This window comes from Pogoniulus pusillus, chromosome 19 (assembly GCF_015220805.1).
Source record: "Pogoniulus pusillus isolate bPogPus1 chromosome 19, bPogPus1.pri, whole genome shotgun sequence".
In the NCBI taxonomy this organism is placed as follows: Eukaryota; Metazoa; Chordata; class Aves; order Piciformes; family Lybiidae; genus Pogoniulus; species Pogoniulus pusillus.
In genome coordinates this window covers 18,087,492-18,109,197 of record NC_087282.1, presented here as the reverse complement: position 1 = coordinate 18,109,197, position 21,706 = coordinate 18,087,492, and the positions used below count along the sequence as shown (strand labels likewise).

At 44.8% G+C, this 21,706-nt stretch overlaps 2 protein-coding genes across 6 annotated transcripts; one reads left to right on the top strand and one right to left on the bottom strand.

The window, feature by feature from the left end:
• The first annotated feature begins 4,991 nt into the window (after positions 1-4,991).
• PGRMC1 (progesterone receptor membrane component 1) lies at positions 4,992-11,013 on the top strand. 2 transcript variants are annotated; one of them, XM_064159533.1, is made up of 3 exons: positions 5,125-5,631; positions 7,630-7,785; positions 9,095-11,013. In XM_064159533.1, the coding sequence occupies exons 1-3, from the start codon at positions 5,310-5,312 to the stop codon at positions 9,193-9,195; spliced, it is 579 nt and encodes a 192-aa protein (XP_064015603.1). In that variant the 5' UTR covers positions 5,125-5,309; the 3' UTR covers positions 9,196-11,013. The 2 variants fall into 2 exon arrangements, with proteins under 2 accessions (XP_064015604.1, XP_064015603.1); XM_064159534.1 differs by lacking the exons at positions 7,630-7,785; positions 9,095-11,013 and adding an exon at positions 5,938-7,621 and having other exon boundaries at positions 4,992-5,631.
• Positions 11,014-12,929: 1,916 nt separating this feature from the next.
• LOC135184051 (A-kinase anchor protein 17B-like) lies at positions 12,930-21,281 on the bottom strand. Of its 4 annotated transcripts, none has more exons than XM_064159530.1 (5): positions 21,193-21,281; positions 19,887-19,978; positions 18,175-18,492; positions 15,422-16,931; positions 12,930-14,862 (listed from the first exon to the last, which is right to left on the bottom strand). In XM_064159530.1, the coding sequence occupies exons 3-5, from the start codon at positions 18,262-18,264 to the stop codon at positions 14,726-14,728; spliced, it is 1,737 nt and encodes a 578-aa protein (XP_064015600.1). In that variant the 5' UTR covers positions 18,265-18,492; positions 19,887-19,978; positions 21,193-21,281; the 3' UTR covers positions 12,930-14,725. The 4 variants fall into 4 exon arrangements, with proteins under 4 accessions (XP_064015600.1, XP_064015599.1, XP_064015602.1 ...); XM_064159529.1 differs by having other exon boundaries at positions 19,887-19,974; positions 21,193-21,267; XM_064159532.1 differs by lacking the exon at positions 21,193-21,281 and having other exon boundaries at positions 15,422-15,586; positions 16,262-16,931; positions 19,887-21,140.
• Between the last annotated feature and the right edge of the window lie 425 nt (positions 21,282-21,706).

Here is a 21,706-nt window from a genome sequence, read left to right as displayed (position 1 = left end):
TGTGGTGCAATGACACAGTACAATGGCTGGAAGGGGAAAGGGATATTTTGAATAACATTTCCAAGAAAGCCGTTGGACTAGACCATGGAAACAACTGGAGGTGACTTGCTGGGGCTCTTGGATACTCCGTGCTCATACCCTAACTACAGCTTGTTACCTTGAAGAAAACACCTGCCCTTACATGAGCCACTCCCACTTGCACCAGGATAGTTATCACTGGAAATCCATGGAAGTCATTCAGTGATTAAGGCTTTACTCCTCCAGACAGCTGTTCCTAAGACCGAGCTCTTAAGATGTGAGGTGTACCAGCAAAGCAGCCATGAAATAAATAACACAGTGGGTGTCTTTTCTTTCTACTACAGGTTATGGATCCGATTTGCTTCTTTTACAAGACTCGCATCACCACTGTGTACTCACTCTAGGATCGCATGGATTCTCACGGTTCCAGCACCAGTTAAGACTCGGCACCTAGAAGACTGCAGCAATTCTACCAACCGCGCAAGAGACAAAAACTAGCTCCTATCCATAGCCAGCTAACTAACACCGCTTACATTTGTGTGTTAGGGCACAAAATACAGAGCGCTCTGGCACTGCAGGACTGCCAGTCTGAAAGCCAAGGATGAGGATGTCAGTTTAGCCCGACCGACCCTCAGTTCGCAGGAGACGTTACTGGCGGCCGGTGAATAAAGCACTTGAACAAAGAGCACACGCCGCTCGTGTACGCTGCCAAATACCCGTTAGCATTATCCCGCCGGTGCTGAGCACCGAAGGGTCCGCGTATGCACAGCCCGACTCTCGGAGCTCCCACCGGCACGGCCCCGAGGTGCAGCGGGCAGAAGACCTCTCCATGCCGCGGCAGCCAGTACGGAGCCATCCGGACCGGTGCCGTGCCCCCGTGCCCCCCCCCCCCCCCCCCCCCCCAGTTACCGTCTGCCCGTCTCAATGTCCCCCGGTCTCCCGCCACTCACCCTCCGCCGCCCGGGCACCATGCGCCACTCCACACCCACGGCCCGGGGAGGCCCCGCCCCGCGGCGCCCAACGCCCAGCGCCGCTCGGCGCCCGCCCGGGGCTCCGGGTCTCGTGCAGCGGGTCGCGAGCCCCGCCTCCCGCGCACCTGCTGGCAGCGGCGGCGGCCGGGAGCGGCGTCCCTCGGCCGGGCTTCCCCGCGCCCAGCCGCGTCAGCGCCGTGCCGCGCCGGCTCAGCAAGGCGCGCAGCGGGGCCGCTGTCAGTCCGCGGCGCCTGGCCGGGAAGCCGCGACAAGTAAAACGGAAGGGTCCATGGAATGTCACAGGCTCCGACCTCGGATTGCTGCAGTTCAGCTTACGGTGTGAAGGCACTGCACAGTTCTGGAGCCTAGCCTCTGAGGCACGACTGCTTGGGAAAACTTGAAACTTGGCCTAGAAAGTCTCCATTCAGCACATTGCTTGGAGGGTTTGGGGCACAGCACAAGGCATCATCACAAAGTCATAGAATCGGGTTGGAAGGGACCTCAAATAGCATCTAGTCCAACCTTTCCTGGCAAACGTACAATCTAGACAAGATGGCCCAGCACCCTGCCCAGCCTGATATTGCAAGTGCCCAATGTTGGGAACCCCATCATTTCCCTAGGAACATTAATAAAATGGCTGATGCAAACGTCTTTCTCGTCACACTTTGCTGGATGAAGATGCCCATCCAGAAAAACACAAGATGCTACTTAAACAGAAATATGACAGAGGTAGAAATAAAAACAACCAAACAAAAAAGCCTGTCTTTCTGATGGACTTCTGTGCTTTAGATCAGAGGACCAGAGGTAATTCAGGGCATTCCCAGGTCAGGTGCTCTCTTTGTACTCCAAACAGATTCACCCTAACAAAGGCTTAATAGAACACCTACTGCCACCTTTAAGGCTGTGTTTGACCTATTTGACCTCTACAGTTTATGGAGGGTTTGTGTTTTCTTGGCAAAGGTAAGCACTAGTCAGTAAAAGGAGTGAGATTACAGCATTTCATCGTTCATTTCTTTGTCCTTGAAGGCTAAGTTAAAGTACTATTTGGGGGAGGAGGTGGGAGCAGGTAAGAAAAAGAATAAGAGGGAGTAGTTATACCAGCTGTGAGAAAAAGGCAGGTATGATAGAGCTTGCCTATGTAAATGGCACATGATAGTCTTATATATATAATCTCTTTCCAGAAGGCTTGAATTCCTTCTGTCCTCATAAGACACACTTAAGCTTACCTTTCTTTACTTAGAGAAATATACATATTCCAGAAGGTCATTGGAACAGAGGGCAAAAACTTCTCTCTATGTCTGCTACTGTTGTTATAAGCCGTTTGTCATGCGATCCTATAGTAGGTTACTGAAGTCTCTCAAATTCTCACGTGGGAGTTAGAAATCAGATTTTACAAGAAAGATCCAACTTGCAGGTGGTTTTACTTATTTATCACCATTTCTCAGTAAACTGAAAGTCTAAAATACCTCATCTCTACTTCAGAAATACTCAGTCCTTGCAGGTCAAACAAAAGCCAGCAACAGTTCCACGTGGTCAGAAGCTTTGGGAATTTGCTCACAAATAATGTTAATTAGGCATTGACATATTTGCAAACTTCTGAAAACTTTCATGCAGTCATAGTTTGAATATAAATTGTCAAGCAGGTAAGTTAGAGTAAAGAATTCCTGTGGAATACTTCCAAATGAACACTGAGAGAATTTGAGGACCAAAACCAGCTTGGCAGCAACAGTCCACACATATTGAGCTGAGGAAGAACACATCATGGGGAACCTAGGAAAGGTACACTTCATTTCATAGCTTACTGGAAACAGGGAAGTAAGAATGCTGACATGTATTAGAGCTGATTTTGCTTCACCTCTAACAGATTTACACTGGTTATTAAAAACAAACAAACAAACCACAAAACTCAAACTATTTAAACTACTCTGAGTTGCAGGGCTATGAAAGTTACCTGAATCACAATGTCTTCTTCAAGTAATAAGAAGAGAGCTTTAGCTTAGAACTGCTTTATCAACCTATATCACAGGTGTTGTTAACAGAATGGTTTCAGGGAGTAAAATTGTTTCTAGCATGGAGAGGAAAACCTGTTTGGGAGCGTAGCTAATGCTGTTTAATGGTATTTAACTGGAACTGAGATCAGCCCTGTTCCTTTTAAAGGAATTGCTGCATAAACTTTGCTAGCAAGAAACTTACAACAAATGGTTCATTAATTTAAATAATTCTGTCTGATATGTCATGATTTTAGTTATGTCCCTATATTTCTATACATCTGTTCTTATTTTTCTCTTAAGTGATGTGCACTCTCAGGCACATTATTTTTTTTTAATATGCTGCAAGTTAAAATAGGAGCTTGAAGTTGGGCAGCTGCAGCATACAGTATCAGTGTGCATGTAGCAGATAACTTGAGATTCCATCAATCTTGGCAATGGTTTCTGGCTTTTCTTTATCTAAGAATGCACTGTTCTTGGATGGTTTCGCTAGGATATTCAGCATAAAGAGAGCTGCTTTTTTCCTCCCATCAGTGTCTGGTTAATGGTCAAATTCAGAGTTGGGCTTGTTTCAGAGTCTTGGGGTGGTTGTTTTGGTTTGGGTTTTTTTGTTTTTGTTTTTGGTTTTTTTTTTTTTTTTTTGTCTGGTTTTGGGTGGGTTGTTGGGTTGGTTTTGGGTGTTGGGGGTTTTTGGGGTTTTTTTTTGTTTGGCTTGGTTCTCTATCTGGAACAAAATGTGTTGTAAAAAAAATAAACAAAATTCTCCCTCCAAATTTCTATTTTTCTACATCTATTCCTGTAACATGTAATATGAACACAATGCAGTGTAATAGTGCCACATCAACACTGAGCAGCATTAACTCTTATTTAGGTAAAGCAGCTCCTAGTTTGAATAATGCTAAAGTTTTTGAGATTTATCTAGTATCCTAAGTAGGATTAAGCACAGACTTACTTTATTACCAAATACAAGTCTCAATCATCAGATCAATAAAACAATGAAAGTGTCAACTTACACAGCAGATGGAAGCAAAGTCAGTGGACATCATGAAGACAGATCAAGGTCCAAGTGCTGATCAATACAAGAAGGAGCTTCCCAAATCAGACAGCAGGTGGAACCAAACATCCTATCAAGAGTCAATATATTTCATCATCTTAGTAATAAGAAGTTTTGAGTGTGTCCCAAAAGGCAAAACTCTTATCAATGGACCAGAGAGTTAAAAGCTTTCTAACAGTGAAGATTAGGAAGTAAATGCACTGCATGGCTTTCAATTCTATTTAACTAAACATCCCAATCAAAGGTTCAGTAGAAGAAACCTCACTGATGCAGTAATCTCAGCCACATGCCAGACTACAGTGCAAGACCACGGCTGAAACAGCTTCTTCTCCTTGCACACCCTGACTCGTGCAGAGGGAATAATGATGTTTCTGCCTGGGCACTGTTTTGTGTTCTTTTTTGAGGACACAATTTGCAGAGGTAACTTCTCAGGCCCAAGATATCACTTCTGCTTTCTCACACCTGATGCCAAAGAGCAGGTGACACCAGCAGTACGTAGCTGTGTTAGGGCTCCGGTTCCTCTCTGTGAACACCTTAGCAATTAGTTACATTAATACTTCATCATATTTCACCAAAATTTCCGTTGAAAAGAAGCCTAAATAATGACGTCCACAACCGGACACTTGGCTTTTTCATGTTATAGTAGTACGTTGTGGTTGCCAGCAGTGTGGTTTCGGGGAGATGGGAGGAGCGTGGGGTCTATTACCTGAATGGGAAATCCCCAGGAGTCTGCTAATCTCCGCGCTTTGAGCCTGGCACGACTGCTGCCCGTTAGAAAAGTGAAGATGTGCCCTGGCACAGGAGGAGCGAGGGCCGGAATGGGACCATCCGGCTCGCAGCAGCTGAGGGCGGCAGCTCTCGCACGGGTCTAAGGGAACACCGTGGTTGTTTTTACCAACATTTCTGTCAAACAGGGTGCCACACAGCCGCTGCCACGGCCTGCCCCGCAGCCACCCCGGCCACGCATGGCGGCCGCCGGCGCACTCGTGCCGAGCCGCCTTCACCCCGCCTCAGGGCGTCCTTCGCCGGGCAGCGAGCTCCGGCGGCGGCTTTCGCGGCTACCCGTCTCACACTGCCACCTACTGTCGGGCTGGGTAAAGAACCACTCGACGCCGAGCCGCTGTCGGACGGAGGGTGGCAGCCGCGCCTCAGCTTCCTCCCGCCCTCAGCCCCTCCCTTCCTCTCGCCGCCGCCGGCCCTACGCCGCCGGGCCGGCTCCTCCTCCCTTGCTTCGTATCTTGGCCGAGAGCTGGCGGTGCCAGGGCACAGCCGAGCGCGATGGCCCGCGAGGAGGTGGCAGTGGCTAGTGAGGAGGCGGCGGTGGCCGAGGGGGGCGGCCTGCTGCTGGACATTGTGGGCTCCCCGCTCAACCTGAGCCTGCTGGGCCTCTGCCTCTTCCTGCTCTACCAAATCCTGCGGGGCGAGCGGCCCGCGGCGCCCGAAGGCGAGACGGAGCCGCCGCCGCTGCCCAAGCTGAAGCGCCGTGATTTCACGCTGGCGGAGTTGCGGCCCTACGACGGGGTGCAAGATCCCCGTATCCTTATGGCCGTCAACGGCAAAGTCTTCGACGTGACCCGTGCCAAGAAGTTCTACGGGCCCGGTGAGGGCCAGGGCGGGCTGCGGCTGGCGGAACGGCTAGCCCGGGGGGGCGGGAAGGGCCCGACTCGGGAGTTTCTCGCTTTTTGTGCCTGAGATGCGGCTGGGGCCACTGGCCGGAGGGATCGCGGGGGCCTCGGCGGCTTGACCGTCACTCGGACCCCGCTAGTAGGGCGGCCTGGGCCGCCTGCGGCCCGCCACAGCCCCTGCGCGGGCACCGGGGCAGGGCTGGGACTGGTCGGCGTAGTTTGCTCCCTGCTGCGCAGGCATCAGCGTGCTGCTCCGCGCTAATGCCTAACCTGCCTCCCAGCCCGCGGGATAACGGCTCGGCTAAGCTGCCCCTGCCCTCTCGCCCCGGCTCACGATCCGGAGATCTGGAACGGGTTCGGCTTGCTTAGAGCTGGGAGGGGTGTGTCAAGATCGCGCAGCCAGCAGCGCTTGGAGACCTGCCTCCCCGGGTAAGGCAGAGGGCAGGATTAGTCCTGCCTGGCCCTCGATGTTGCAAAAACTCCGGCTTTGCCAGCCTGCGTTGCTTCATGGTTTTCTTTGTTTTCCCAGGGCAGGTTACACATACCACAAGTACCATAAGGGGTTGGCAGCTTCCCTGGCCCCGGGTGCCTTTGTCTTATGCTAGACAGCAGAAGCAAAGTGTTCTCTCAGTGCTTACATACCCAGTATTTAGTAGACATCACTCTGTTGCATGATATTTAGACCAAACAGCTGCAGTTTAAATTGATCCAGCCTTCTATCAGTAGCTAGGCAGTTCAAATATGCAAAGGCTAAGCTATGCAGAGGTTTATGAAGCAGCTAGTGGTGAGGTGGGTGTGAGTATGTGCACCCAGGTGTAAGAGTTTAATCATCTCCATGGGTTTTTATTTTTAACAGAGTCCTACTGTTAAAAAGGTCTCACAGAGGCTTGCTGAGTTGTACTAGGATCTGTGGGGTATAACCCCTCTTGAGCAGGTAGCTGCAGCATTTTGCTGCCAGTGATAATTAGAGACAAGGGTAACAGTGCAGGAGACACCACATACTTGGAAAGATAATGACATTATTACTTTTGATCCAAATATAGACTGGAGACTGTTGCTGAATGATACTTGATTGTAACTTTGCACTCTGCAGCAGTCAAGATGATATGTACAGATGATTTATATGTGCAGTTTTGCATTTGTGTGCACTAAAAAACACTGGACATAAGGATTTTGCTTTGGATGCTGACTTCCTTGACAGCAGTAAAAGCTCCTTATTGTATCTAATTTGGTAATGGCTGAATGGTCTTCTAGTTTGGGGTTTATTTTAATTGAGAAGCAGGATTCTTTTGATTAATTTAGGGAAAAAATCACTCTGGGAGGTATGGAATATGGCATGCTTTCTTCCAGAGTTCACATCTAAATTCTTTTAGCTCCCCTAAGAACTTTCAGTGCCCACTTGCAACATGTGATATCTCCATTTTCAGCTTGTCATGCCAACAAGTTAACTATTAGTGAAGTTTAGCAAGAGTGTCTTGATAAGATATCTCTCATGTACTGTGAGTTGCGTGGTTTGGTCATTTGAGTTCATCTTGTATTTTGAAAGTGTTAATCAATGTTTCTTCCAACTAGGGAATCTCCACCACATTTTTTGTCAAGTCATTCTTTTAGATCTTTAAGTCAGGTGCATCTCAGAAAGTTTCCATTCCACTTAAGACCCTCTGCTCCTTTTTCTAAGCATGTGCTTCCCAATTGACATCCTTATTTCTTACCATTTGTATGTGCCATGCACTATTGTGTGGTTCATTGTCTTGATGTTTCAAGAAACTCAGTCTCTTTTCCCATGGCTTTGTTTCTTGCACTCTTCCTCAGTCTTCCCTTGTTACTAGGTAGAATAACTTAAAAGCATTTCAGAAGTTTAGGGCACTTTGGAACAACAGATCAGGAGCTCATCATCAGTCAACCTGGGGACTCCATGAAGGTCATACAGCATCCATTATCTTTCTAATAACACCTCTCATTTTATTTTAAAGAGGGTCCATATGGGATTTTTGCTGGAAGAGATGCATCCCGAGGTCTTGCCACGTTCTGCCTGGATAAGGAGGCTCTGAAGGATGACTATGATGACCTCTCTGATCTCAATGCTACACAGCAAGAGACCTTGAAGGACTGGGAATCACAATTTACTTGTAAGCAATTTAAAACCTGTTTACAAAGAGGTAGCTTACTAGCATGTAATAAGGGAAGCAACAGTTAAAAGGCTGTTAACAGCTGGAAGCATCAGTGTGGATCCTTACTTTGGGCTACTACCTCTGTTTATTTAGAATTACTGTTACTCAGAGGAATTAACAGAAATGTTAGGTTTTCCTTCTGTGTTCACCCAAAAAATTAACAGGATTGGAAATAAAGAGCATGTTTTTGATACAATGAAGACCTCCACCTAGAGTCTACATTAGATTTTAATGCTCTGAAAAATGCTTATTTTTTTACTCTTAAATATCTTACTCTCTGTGGCCTTACTGGTGGCTTTCTCAGATTCATGGACAGCTGCATCCATGTGACCTTCTCCCCCAGAAGGTGATCAGAAACGAGCAACTGTCACCTCTGCTTCTAAGTAACATCATTACCAGTAATGTCCAGAGTGGCAGAGGAAAACAGGCAACTTGTACACTTGTGTTTGTTCTAAAAGGAACAGAAATGAGTCACTTTCATAGTTACCTTGCTCTTCTGTGCTTAGTATTAAAAGTTCTCAAAAGGCAGTTCCAAATGTTTTACATCATGTGCCTGAACTTCTCAGATAAGGAGAGGCTCACAGTGAACTGCACTCTTTTTATGACTATGTTTTCAGTAAATTTGGCAATTAGCTGTTCTAAATTCTCATTAACTATGAGAACAATGCTAATATTTAAGACACAGGTGTCCTTTGCTTTGTTGAGGTTGGCAGATGGGCAGCCTAGCAGAGTTCTCTATTCTCTCTGTATATGATACTGGTGGTTTTACATGTTCAAAAGAGATAAAATAAGGCAGAGGTTTAGCTGCATAATTGCATAACAGATTTGCCTTTATCTTTGGGAGACAGGGTCTCTCCTCTGATATTACAAAAAAAAGTCTTAAAAGTTCTGTGCACGTGTGCATGTATGTGTCTGTGTGTACAATAGTGCTATTGGTTGAAAACCAAGGGCAAGAGAATCTAATCCAGGATTCTGTTCCCTTAGCTAGACCAGTCCCTCGGTTTACATGTGCCTGTACATTCACTCATCCTTTGACTTGGGCAATAGCAGGATTACAGTTGCATTCATATTGCCTGTTTCTTAAACTTAATAAAACATCAGGTGGTTGATTTTGGCTTTTTTCTTCCTCACTGTTTGGGACAAGCTGATGCAGAGTGTTTTATTATAATAAAAGCAGTTTGTTAATCCAGGAAGCAGATATAGGAGTTACAAAAGCTACATATCTAGGACAGAACAATGACTTGGATTCCTTTTTTTTCCTTCCCAGTTAAGTATCACTATGTTGGTAAGCTGCTGAAAGAAGGGGAGCAACCCACTGTATACTCTGAAGATGAAGAAAAGGATGTCCAGGAAGCAAAGAAAGAGTAGAGGGTGCACTGAGGAACAATCTTTTTTTAATCATAAAGGATCATTTGTAACATTCCACTTCTGTTTTACAAACTGCAACAGCAGCAATGCTTACAAAAGGTCCAGAGATAGTGTTTCTTTTCAAAGGTTTCCTTTTTGAATTTAGTGGTAAACTACTACATGTCTAAGATCTGTCTTCAAACCTGCTAATCTAAAAGTATGCACAAAAAAATGTCTGTGCAAAAGTAAAATGCAGTTTTGGCAATAGAAGACTTACTGTTTTTTTCTCCTACACCATTTAGTGCAGAATAGGTTGACATCCAGTTTTTCACTAACAGCCTAGCACTGTCGACACAAGCACAGAAGTAACTTCACATATGTAACACTAGTTCCACTAAGTCTTATTTTGTGTTAGCTTCTGCACGACCTGGGCCTTGGGTTGTAATCCTTTAGAAAAAGGACTATGTTATTTGTCCATGAAGCATCATGCTCATTTGTGGTGCAGAGTAATTCAATATTAGGTAAGATGATTTGCTTTTAGGGAGTTACATAGTGTCTTACACTAACTGCTTTAGAAAGAATTTTTGAGAGGTTAAATTACTTTTACATACTTAACAAAATTAATATGGACTGGTGAATACTTGATGTATTCAGTCATGCATAATTATGCATGGATTAATATTTGTTTACTTTTAAAGCACATCTGATGTGTTACAGAGGTTTAGATACTGAGCATAACTTGGCATCCCTACAAACAGGTACACCACGAAATGTGACTTGACTGCACTACTGGTCATTCACTATTGGTAAGGTTCTTCTGTGAATTTTAGTGAAATAGTATTGAACAGGGAAGTTCAGCTGCTATTGACTCCTTGGCCTAAACAAGAAAACTTGTTGCTACACAAGTGCTCCTGTACATCCAGCTTTAACTAGCAGAAAAGCATTACCAATGTAACCTAGGTGAGTTTCCTGTACAAAATAAACCAACCTGGTGTAAGCTGTTTCTGCGTTGAGGCCCTTGTTGCTTTGGAAATGTTGCCATTAGAAGACCAGGCACAATCTTGTGCACAACCACCAGTGCTACACCTGAGGGACCTTTTAGTTGCCTTTTACTGATTTGTTCTCTTAGCTCATATCTATGCTCAGTGGCTAGATTTTTTTCTAATTAGGTAGCCTAGTCTCCTGCAGGGGTTGGGTGGGGCTGGGTTAAGTGGATTTGACCAAAGGAAAACATAAATGTGCTCGCTTCATCATCCAAAATACTTGGCATACTTTCTCAGAAATTCCAAGGAGGTAACTATCTCATAAAGATGTTTTCTGTCAGGTGATTCTGCCTGGGCACCTGCCTGGCACAGTTCTGCCTGTTTCGTTCCTCTGGTTGGGATGGACTGTCCAGCCCAGCTGTTTCAATTTGACAACAAGACCAAAACGCTGAACTGAGTCCTGAGTGGGAAAGTGTAAGCTAGGAAAACTGCTGAGAAGAGTGCATTGCACAATGACAGGTTTCAAAACAAGTTAACACACTTAAGTGCCTGACACCATCTGTGGTAAGAACAAGTGACTTTCCCTCAGTCCTAACACTGTCATAGCATTTTCTTTTGGTTACCTGGGCCTTCAAATGAGGAGTATGGATTTTGGAGCCAGATAGCTTGTGTAAAGTGCTACTGTATGAACTACCTAAGGAAGGTCTAGAGACAAATGTAAACCTTGTTGTGACCTTTGTGTTGCTGTTTTATTTTTAGAGACGTTTATACTCTGCAAACTACTAATGATGGTTTACCTCAAATCAGAAATGTGCTTTTATTTGTTTAAGGCAGAAAATTAAATACTCTTGCATAATGGTGGTGTTTGTTTTTATTTACTGCAACTAAATGAGATACTAAAAGGTTTCAAGTTTTATATTGTCTTTCTTCAGTGTATTAGATTAGCCAACACATAGAGTGTAACCTTGCTTGTAAATGCAGTTCTGTAGTGTAACTTCAGCAGGGTATTAAATATAGAACACATTTGTGTTGCATAATACGCTTTGCTGTTGCAAAACCAGAGTCAGGAACAAAAAGGTCCAACTAATTGTTAACACTGAGCAAGAGCCAGAGCTTTGGAGAAGTCTGTCAGATGGTGGAACAAGTCTGGGCTATAACCTACTCTTCAATGGACACAACCATCTGACTCTAAAGTTAGTCCATAATGTATCCTGAGGAACTCTATGCTATTATTCTAAGTACTAGCCTGTATGTTACCACATGATGCATCATAAGGAATAATAATAAACACACAAAATGGGCAGTAGCACAAGACAAAGGTTAATGTCAAGCATCTGTGCCTCTTCAGAAGGAAATACTACACTTTGGTGAGACCACTACTTTTACAGAGAAAACAATTTATAGTGAAAAGGGATGAAGCAAATAACAAAAGCAGTGGTTTCATGTAAGCAGCAGGTGTGGGTTTTGTTTTCTTCTAAAGCATTTAAGAAAATGGATGGGATTTAGTTTCTTTCTTACTCTCTGTTCATTACAACTTGATCCTTTCCTTCACCAGTAAGGAGTTGGATGCAATGACTAAGCAGAAAACTGCCAGGTAGCTTATAGATTGTACATTAACCAAGTAGGACACAATGATCAACTGAGGGCAGAAACCATCAGCAACATCCTTCATCTGAAGTGTCAAGAGAATCATGGAGTGATAGGGATTGGATGTGACCTCTGAACACCTGTTATTTGTATGTCACAAAAGCACACCTGAAGAGCTCCAGGACAAACCAAATTAATTGACTAGCATCTAATTTCCAACCAGCTCTGGCATAGTCAGATATTTGTAAAATCCAGATAGTCATCTGGACTCTACCTGCTCTTTATAATCTTTATCAGCTCTTCATGCTGCTGCAGTTTAACAAAAAGAAGTTTGTGAATGCTTATGTCAACCATTATGTAAAGGATCTTCAGAAAAGGTGAGTTATTTATGCATTGCCTGCAATCTCTGGATTAAGAAGAGTCTTTGTATCATAATCGCTGTTGTCTCGCATTCCAAGCAGACAGACTGATGCAATAGTGGGCGTTGTCTATTTCTGCTTTAAAAAGAACCTGTAGATTTTTACTTCAGTCATCATTCAGCACAGCCAACAGGCCATGCATTTCTGACAACAAAGCCTAGTTCTGACAGCTTCCCTGTTCTCACCAGCTCCATTACAAGTATTTGGTACAAAAAGTCAGATTTGATTGCATGAGCTGCAGTCCAATGCCCTACTTCGTACTTGTCAGAGTGAACAGTGTTTCCATTAAACCCACCTCTCAAGCCACCGAGTACAACAGCACACACCAGGCTCACACTGAAAGGTGTGAAACTATGCCAGCAATGTTCTGCACCTCCACTGATGAAATATACCAATGCTGCTTTTTATGCATCTTGCCACCTATTAAATGTTCTACTTGTCTAAACATTATATAACTTTCATATTAAAGATATGACATTTATTTCTGTAGCTACTGGAATATAATCAACAAAGCAATGTATATAAACAGTTTTCAAGCTCTTTATATCTATCTTTAAAGATTAGTCTTCAGGAGAATAAAATTATACTGAACAAGCCAGTGTATGAAAGTATTTGGCTTAAATGAATTGTGTGGATAGGAAAAGTCAGTCATGAAAAATAATCAACATTAAACCAGCTGAAAACAGGTTCTCAATAACATCACCTGTAAACAAATAGGAAACCCAAGAGTTCTGTTTCAGTATGAAGATTGCAATGATGTCCCACATTTAAAGTGCAGGCATGTTTTATTTACTAACAACGTTTTACACAGAATGAGGAACTGGAGACAGAATTTGCTTTGTTGGTTTTGATCAATACAGGTGAAGGCAAGAAGCAATTACAAAGTGGTGTTATTTATTTGCTGCTGAATATTGTGACAACATGTTAATAAAACACTGGAAATTTACACCAATGGAAATCCTTAGCTTCTGGTCCCTCAGATCAACCAGAACAAATACACCCTTCTCACCTGTCACTGAAAGGCCTGTCTCATGGGAAATGGGCACTTGAGGACACAGAACTGTCTATAGATTGACAGAGGGGGAAGTTTTGTCATCTTTAATCTGCAAATATTGCATAGAAAAAAAAAAATCATTCTTGGTTATGTCACATCAGTGCAACGGAAACATTTCACATGGTCAACAAATACAACAGCTGATCTTCATTATAACTCTATAAAATACTAAAAAGGAGACTTAAGAGGGGCATGAATGTTTTCCAAAATAGTCAGAAAATATTTCTGTCAAGAAAATAAGAACTTTTTAGATAAAAGCAATAGATAACAGTACTTTGAGTAGCAACCATTTGTCATTCATGACCCTGAAAAGGCACTCGACGTCTGAACAGAGAAGACTGCCAAAGCCTGGCTTAGAAACCTGTAGGAATCATCAGTACTGAACACTAGGGGAAAAATCTGTCTACCACCACCAATTACAATTACTTTTAAAAAACCTACTATTTCTTAGAGCAGAAGTTACAAACATAGGCAAGAGTGTATGTAATGAAGGCAACATTATCACATTAACATTGACACATAATACTAAAATGAAAGCTGAAATAATCACGTATTGGACTTGGAACTGGACTTCTCTATCTTGCAAAGGGACTTTGTCCACAAGCAATTGTGGCTGTCTTTTAAATCTAGCCAGCTGAGTAGACATGAATATAATTCAAATGCCTAGATTGCATTTTCACATTTTTACCTACAGGCAGCACAAGTCTGACAACATTTGACAATTCCTCTGGAATTATTTGTAAGCAAATTCATACTAAATACCTACCTCACTACAAGTGCCTTCAGAAGTGCCAACAAATTTCAGATTTTCAACCTGCATGTACATGGGGACTGCCAGCACGCTGACAAACATTGCCCTGTCACTGGCTAACATTCAGAGCTTCACTTACACAATCAATCAAATTTCTGGAAGCACTGCATCTAGCACAGTGCAGTGCAGTGAAATCCTTCCTCTCAAAGACCAGTGAGCTTCCAGAAACATCTCTAGAATTGTAAATAGAAACCAAACATTTTTCTAGTGTGTATTTTTACAGAAAATGAGATTTTTTTTCACATTTGGAAATCTCTTACTTCCCACGATTCAGTATGTCCTCCCCATACCTTCCAGGCCCATCATATTAACAACCTCATTGAGGAGGCACTTCATGTGCTTGCTGTAGGATTTACATAGCTATGTTTTTTCCAATGATTGTTTACTACTAAATACTGTAACTGCTATTTACATGGCTCTGTGCATGTATAGAGTATAATGCTCTGAGACCTCAATCTGTATCCTTTCCAATTTTAGCAACTGGTCCATGAAAGTTTGTCTGGCCCTGGGGTAAGCTTTGGTCCTGTTATCCAAAACGTAAACACTGATTCCGGTTTTGTGGCTCACTACACCAGTTAAAAATTGTAGCCAAAAGAATTACCTAAGCTAAATACTCCAGTATTTCATATACCTTTTAATGGTCAAAGGGCTTTCTTCTCCCACTTCCATATGAAAAGAGCTATTATGTAGCCGCTGTTCAACATCCTCTTCTGGGTTCTGCTCCACAGAAAGTATCTGAGCAGGGGTTTGTCTGAATTATCTCGAGAGGAAATAGAGGGCATCCTCTGACATCTACATCCATCTCTCTTCTCAGCATTAATTTCCTCTCATCTCCTGTAGGCAAGTACATTAAAAAGTTACTTTAGATAAGTTTTCAGGGAGCAGAGAGAGAAGGGATGTGGGGAAGAAGCTGTAAGGTATCCATCAACAACCTGAAAGCACAGTAAATTGTGAAAGGGCTGTGAGTAACGACAGCCTGAAACGTGTCAACCTCATATGGAGATCAGATGACCACCTACATACAAATTCAAACTTCAGACAGTAGCTCCTGCTCCAGATGTATGTACCCCATACTGAGTTGCCAAACGACATTCTGGCTCTCTAAAGGATGTTCAGTTGTTAGCATGCATGCTGTTATTAGCAGAGTAACACTTTTTTGCTAATGCCCATGACAGATACTTTAATATCCAATTAAACAAACACTACTCTTCATCTGCAGCTGCAGGTAGTGCTTCTGAGCTTACCTGAGCAAACCTTTAACTGCAGAGAAGTTACACCACATTTATACTTTTTAAACCTACCATTCATCACTGTAAGAACTGTGGCAACTGACCTCATCTGCCAGAGACCTGTCAAATTTAGTCATCTTAGTTCTGGTGTCCCTCTTTCTCACCTGTCCTCTGGAGGGTTTCTTGAAGTGGTAAGCCATCATGAAGGGTAACATCTGGTGCTGCTATGGCAGTGTGAAGTGTCTCGAATTTCACTTTTTTGTGGAACATTCTCTCATATTTTCTTTGTATCTTTCTGAACGACTCCAGCTGCATGCAACTGTCCATTTCTGAAAAGCCACATTCATCAGATAAAAGATTAGAAGAAAATTCTTTCCGCTTCTTCTTGATTTTGTGATCATTTCTCTCATCTCCCCTGGATTTTCTATCACTTTTCTGTCCTTCACATCTTAATTTACTGCTAGGCCTCTTGCATGACTTTTTAAGCTCATGTTCACACTTCCTCACCAAGCCCTCTCGGACGGAATTACAACAGAAGCTACATTTGCTGCTTTCCTTCTCTTGACCTTCCAGAGTTACATTTTTAAGGTAAACCAGTAATTTTCTCTCCTCAGCTCCTGCAGGTAAGCACCCTTTATTACAACTGCTGTAAATTTCTTCACATCTTCTTTCCATTCTCTTCATTGAGCTACTATGTGCCTCTCTAAAGTACTCAGAATCACTGATCTCTTCCAACAAATCCTTCAATCTGCAGGATCTACATGTGTTGTATGGTACAGTACCTTCACTGCTACCATCTTGCTTGAATTCCTTATTATGGCTAACAGCAGTGCAATCCACAGAATGATTCAGTCCAGCATGTGGTAAATTACCAACAGTGAATGAGTCATTCTTCTGCACTTGTAACTTTTCTGCAAGCCTACCCCCACAGGCCTTGCTTTCTAATGCTGTGTCTCTTGACTCAAGCTCCCCAACAGTGATCACCAGCCTATCATTATCGTTACCATCATTTCTGTTGTTGCGATTTTGTACAGGACTCACTTCTCTGAAGTGCTGACCATGTTTGTTACTCAAACTGATGTCAACACCACTATCATCAGCAGACACCACTCTCTTCCACCAGGTCTTGTCTGCAGTCTTCTTTGGCTCTAAGCAAACGCGTGCATAGCCTGGTGTCTGGTAGTAGTTTAGTAAATAATGGATGAATTCATCAGTCTCATAAACCTTTTGCTTTTTGCAACAGTCTTTGTCAGATGCTGTCTGTGTGTGAGCTACATTCAATGCTGAGTAGTCCTTTCCATCGAGAGATTTGATGACCCTGCAGTCTTGCGTAACTGTAATGAGTAAAGATCCACAGCCAAAGGAGTAGTCCACATCTCTGCCAAGCAGTCTGTCAGAACTCAGGGCTCTAGAGGGATCATTTAAAATTGTCCTGACTATATGGCAAGTGGATGCCTGGAAGTTACTCACATCTCCTTCCTCACTACACAAGTTGCCACTTCTTTTGGGTAACAGGCACTTAACCTCCTCCTTATGTTTCAGCTCTTTGTGCGCATGGTAACGGGAGCAAATCAGTTCCTGAGGCAAGTCTTTCAATGCTGTTTCAGAAAAGGAATCATCCTTCCTTACACTCAATGAAGGATCCACTTTATGACTGGCCAACTGTGCAAAATCCTTCAAACAAAAAGTCAGGAAAATGATTATGTACATTTACTGAATGCTATGGACTGCTAAACTGATAACTCATAAGCAAGTGGTCTCACAGTCAGAAGAATTATACAGGTGAGGGATAAGTTTGGCTTAGTTTAGAGCTTGGTCATACAATCTCAATATTCCTGAAGTAGCACTATAGGTATTTCATAATCTCAGAAAGCTACATTCTCAATTCAGTAAGAAAGTAGTCCTTTGAACCAACTCACATATCTCTCTGTAACTGCATTAACAATAGTTATTCTTTGTTCAGTCACAACATCACAACAGGCAACTGTACCTGCACCACTCCACTTTTGTAGATCAAGTATTTTATTCAGAATAAATTGCTTTGGCTGTATTTGGAGCCATTTAAAACAATTTAACGCTTCCCAAATGACGAAGTTACAAAAATAGAACACATCACCTCCATAACAAAGGTGGTCAGTGTCAAGTGTTATGGGGCACTAAAAGTCAGGCAGAATATCAAGGATAGTTTCCACTTCAACTCTTGGTAAATTACAGTCCTTTTAGAAATCTTTAGCATCGAGGAGTGGAGAAAACACACACTTGTTAAAAGCAGCTGCAAGAAAATGTTTACTTAGGAAATAGTCATGACACAGCCATCAGTGATGTGATGTCAGCACCCCTGACAAATTAAAACCTCTATTCTCACGTAAAACCTTTTTAAGCCCAAAGCACTAAAAAATACCTCCAAACCTTATTTGTGTTTTCACACAGTTTTTTTATCACTTCTCCTTCCCAACATGTTAGCTGAATCAAACCGAAATGAAAGCGACAGCTTAGCACTGGCTGCAAAAGTGAGGCTACTAGAAATACAACTGGCAAAATCCCATTCAGTTTAATTCTGTTACTTGCAGACCTGTGACAAGGACAAATAGATATAATTTGTGTCCCAATCCCTAACTCCTTGCCTGCAATGCTGGGTCAAGATTAATAGAGCAAATACAGCCCGGTTTTTACTCAGTAATGGCAAGGACTCAAAGAAGTATCAGAGGCAAAGTTTCTGAGTCTAAAAGCACTATCTTTGCTTACAGGGCAAAACTGAGAGTAGGCCATCACAACAGTTAGACCTGAGGCCTTCTCACTGTTTGGACAGTTTCAGGGCATTCTTCTGAATAACACCAAGACACCTGAGGTCTAGTGAACAATTCAAGCTCTAATAAATACCCTTCAAAACGTAAAATATGTTTTAAAATAGTCTTACTTTCACACGGTTTAACAGCACTGTAAGCAGTCTGACAGACTCCACTCTTCTCTGAGCTAGCAGGGATTTCCTTTCTTCCCACTCAGGCATATTCTCTGGCCACTGCTGTTCTTCAGCTGGTACCTTCTGCTGCTGTGGGGGATGTTTCTCATCTCCATCTATCTGCCTCTCTTCTCTTGAGCTTAGCTTTGTTTTTTCTCTCTTGACCTCCTTTTCATCACCACGTCTGTTTCTAGGCAATTATCAACATGGGACACTTTAGGTGACACTTGTTTTACATCTTGAGTCCTGGGGAATTGGATGCAAGCCTTTGAAGTGCTAATAATAAGCAACCAGTAGACAAGAGTTGGCATGTGGTTAACAAGAAATCTTGTTAGAATAGCATGCTTAAAAATACATAGCAGTTTATTTAACACAATGATGTTAATGCATCCTTAACATGGATGACATACATCCAACCGAGACACACATTACAAAGTTCTTTTGTCTCTTTAAATGGTTGATATTCTAGGGTTATCTTAATAAGCACTGCCAAGACAACAGAGACACAACACCATTTGTCTCCAAGGCCACAACTAGAAATTACTTATTTGGATCCAATTCATCAGTTAACAAATCTCCCCTAGAGACAAGCATGAGCATTTAAGAGATGTTACAAGATTAATACAGAGATGTTTTCATTATTGCCAAATAGTGCTTACACAGAAGCAAGGTCTTTTCTGCTCCTCACCCCACTGCTGGGTCACAGCTAGGCCTGCTACCCCCAACTGACCAAAGGGACATCCCATATCATCACAGTATCACAGTATCATCAGGGTTGGAAGAGACCTCACAGATCATCAAGTCCAACTCTTTACCACAGAGCTCAAGGCTAGACCATGGCACCAAATGCCACGTCCAACCTTGCCTTGAACAGCTCCAGGGACGGCGACTCCACCACCTCCCCAGGCAGCCCATTCCAGTGGCCAATGACTCTCTCAGTCAAGAACTTTCTCCTCACCTCAAGCCTAAATCTCCCCTGGCGCAGCCTGAGGCTGTGTCCTCTTGTTCTGGTGCTGGCCACCTGAGAGAAGAGAGCAACCTCCTCCTGGCCACAACCACCCCTCAGGTAGTTGTAGACAGCAATAAGGTCACCCCTGAGCCTCCTCTTCTCCAGGCTAAACAATCCCAGCTCCCTCAGCCTCTCCTCATAGGGCTTGTGCTCAAGGCCTCTCATAGGACGTCAGGCTCAGCAACAAAATGCTGGAGACATCTAGAGTGATGCCATTTGTCTTCCCAAGTCACCATTACATGTAATGGAGCTCTGCTTTGGTCAGTGCCAAATACAGTGAACAAACTCCTTTAAGCCTGCTCTCTATCATCACTTAAAACATACTCCCCCCAATACTGCAGTGGCAACCTAAGATGTCACTTAGGTACTATAACAACCTTTTCAGAGCCTTAAAGGAAAAAATGAGGAAAAAACAGAAATTCTGATTTATTTTAATATCTGCACAATCCTTTTTGTATTGCCTAAACTATGTCAGGACATCCTAAAATGTGTCATTTGAGTTCAGACTTCAAAACAACGTTAGACTTCAGGGAAATACTAACAGCCTGGCAATATCTAACCTGAAATACCCATACGGTCTGTATGTGCAAAATGCAAGAAGTGGGAATAATTCAGTCCAAAAGTTCACCTCACATGCGCCCATGGTACCACTAGCTCTTACCATCCTCTTGCCCAGGTCACTCATGCCAGGCCCTGGGCCATCACAACTGTTTCTGAGACCATGGCATCAATCAGGTCAGGAAAGAGATCTAGCTTAAAGAAAAAAATAAAATAAAAACGGTCTTTTGCCAGGTGACTTTTCAGATAACTGTGTTTGCCTGCCCTCCTGCAGTGCACAGCCCCCACACAGTTCCACCGCATGAGCTGAAGGCAGATGAAACATCTCCAGAGCTGGGCATGCAGAGCACCTAAGAGCAAACGGGGACATGGCAAGTGGATGTATTGATCCATAGTAACAGGAAGAGTCTATCATGCAGGGAAAAGCATTTACCAGAGTCATTTAGAGAAATTTAAACAAGAACTTTGCATATTTTAACACTATTCATCTTGTTCTGCACAAAATTAAGTGAAGAGCAGAGATGCTGCTGCTAATATCGCCGTAAAAGGGGCAGTTTGAAGCCAACGCTCCTAGCCTCACTTCCTCAAGCTGCGTGTTCTGAGGTGGGGATAAAGAAAACCGCAACCCTGCCCCATGACCATGGATACAACCACCGAAAGGCTGCGGTTCCTCTGCTCGGCGGGAAGGTGCCGGAGCCCCAGCGGAACAGCAGGCACTGCAACCCAGGTCACTAGCGGCCAGGGCCCGACCAGCGCCCTCCAGAGGCGTGTTTCTAACGGGCACTGGCAGACAGAGGCAGCGCCAGGGCCCAGCCCGCTCTCCTGCCACAGTGCGGGTGAGGAGAAGCAGCCTCCTTTCCCCGCCGGGACAGGCTCCGGGCTGCGGAGCGCCTCTGCGGCCTCACGCCTGGGAACTGCCGGGGCGAGCGGCCCGTTGGCCCAGCGGGCGGGCCAGGGGAGAAGGCGAGGCGGCGACACTGCTCCGGCCGAGCCCGTCACTGGCCCGGTAGCCGAAGGGCAGGACCAGCCCACCCCAGCCCGAAACACGGCCGACACCCGAGCCGAGCCCGACACTCGCTAACCCGCACCGGCTGGGCCGCGGGGTTCGCTGAGCTTCGCTACAGCTGCCAGGAACTGCTCCCCTCCCCGCTGCCCCGGCGCGCACGGACCAGGCCTGCCCGGTACGAAGTGAGGCAACAGCCCCCCCGCCGGCAGACCCTTCCCTACACGGGCCGCGCCGCGGCCGCTCACCGGCGCCAGTGCCTCCAGCGCCCGCGGCCGGCAGGGTGCCAGTGCAGGGCCCCGAGCCGAGCCGCCCGCCCCGCCCCGGACGCGCCTCCCGAAACGGCGAACGCCCTCCGCCGGCAGCACCCCGCTCGCACAGGCCGCAGCGGGCCGGCTCCCCTTACCCCTCCGGCCACCGCCGCAGCCGCCGAGAGCCCTCCCCGCCACCACCCCGGGGCGGAGCGCGGCGCACGCTGAGCAGCGGCGGAGGAACCCGCCTCTGGGGCGCGGCGCGGTGCCGCCCTCTCCTCCCGCCTCCCGCCTCCCGCAGCGGGGCAGGCTGAGGCTGTTGCTCAGCCGCGCTCCGTCACTGTGGAAAGGTCCTGGGGAGCAGGGGAGCTGCGTCCGCACTGGACCAACTCCAGTGTCACTCTAGTCTTCACAAATGACAAGAAAGACGACCCAGGAAATTACACAGTCTCACTTCCATGCCTGAAAAGGTGATGGAACAAGCTCATTCTGCAGGTTGTGGAGGAAAAGAAGATTATGAGGAGTAGTCAGCATGGATTCACAAAGAGGAAACCACATTCGATCAATCTGATGGCCTGCTGTGATAGCGTGACCAGCTGGGTAGATGAGCAGTGGATATTGCATACTTTGGCAAAGCTTTTGACGCTGACTGCCGTAACATCCTCGTAG

What these genes read in the sequence shown, in the direction of transcription:
- PGRMC1 (XM_064159533.1), top strand. Translation starts at nt 5,310, where the DNA reads ATGGCCCGCGAGGAGGTGGCAGTGGCTAGTGAGGAGGCGGCGGTGGCC. An exon ending in CAAGAAGTTCTACGGGCCCG is followed by an intron (nt 5,632 to 7,629) that starts GTGAGGGCCAGG and finishes TTTATTTTAAAG; the next exon opens with AGGGTCCATATGGGATTTTT. An exon ending in CTGGGAATCACAATTTACTT is followed by an intron (nt 7,786 to 9,094) that starts GTAAGCAATTTA and finishes TTTCCTTCCCAG; the next exon opens with TTAAGTATCACTATGTTGGT.
- LOC135184051 (XM_064159530.1), bottom strand. Translation starts at nt 18,264, where the DNA reads ATGCCTGAGTGGGAAGAAAGGAAATCCCTGCTAGCTCAGAGAAGAGTG. An exon ending in TGCTGTTAAACCGTGTGAAA is followed by an intron (nt 16,932 to 18,174) that starts GTAAGACTATTT and finishes TTTTGTTTGAAG; the next exon opens with GATTTTGCACAGTTGGCCAG. An exon ending in AGAAACCCTCCAGAGGACAG is followed by an intron (nt 14,863 to 15,421) that starts GTGAGAAAGAGG and finishes ACTTGCCTACAG; the next exon opens with GAGATGAGAGGAAATTAATG.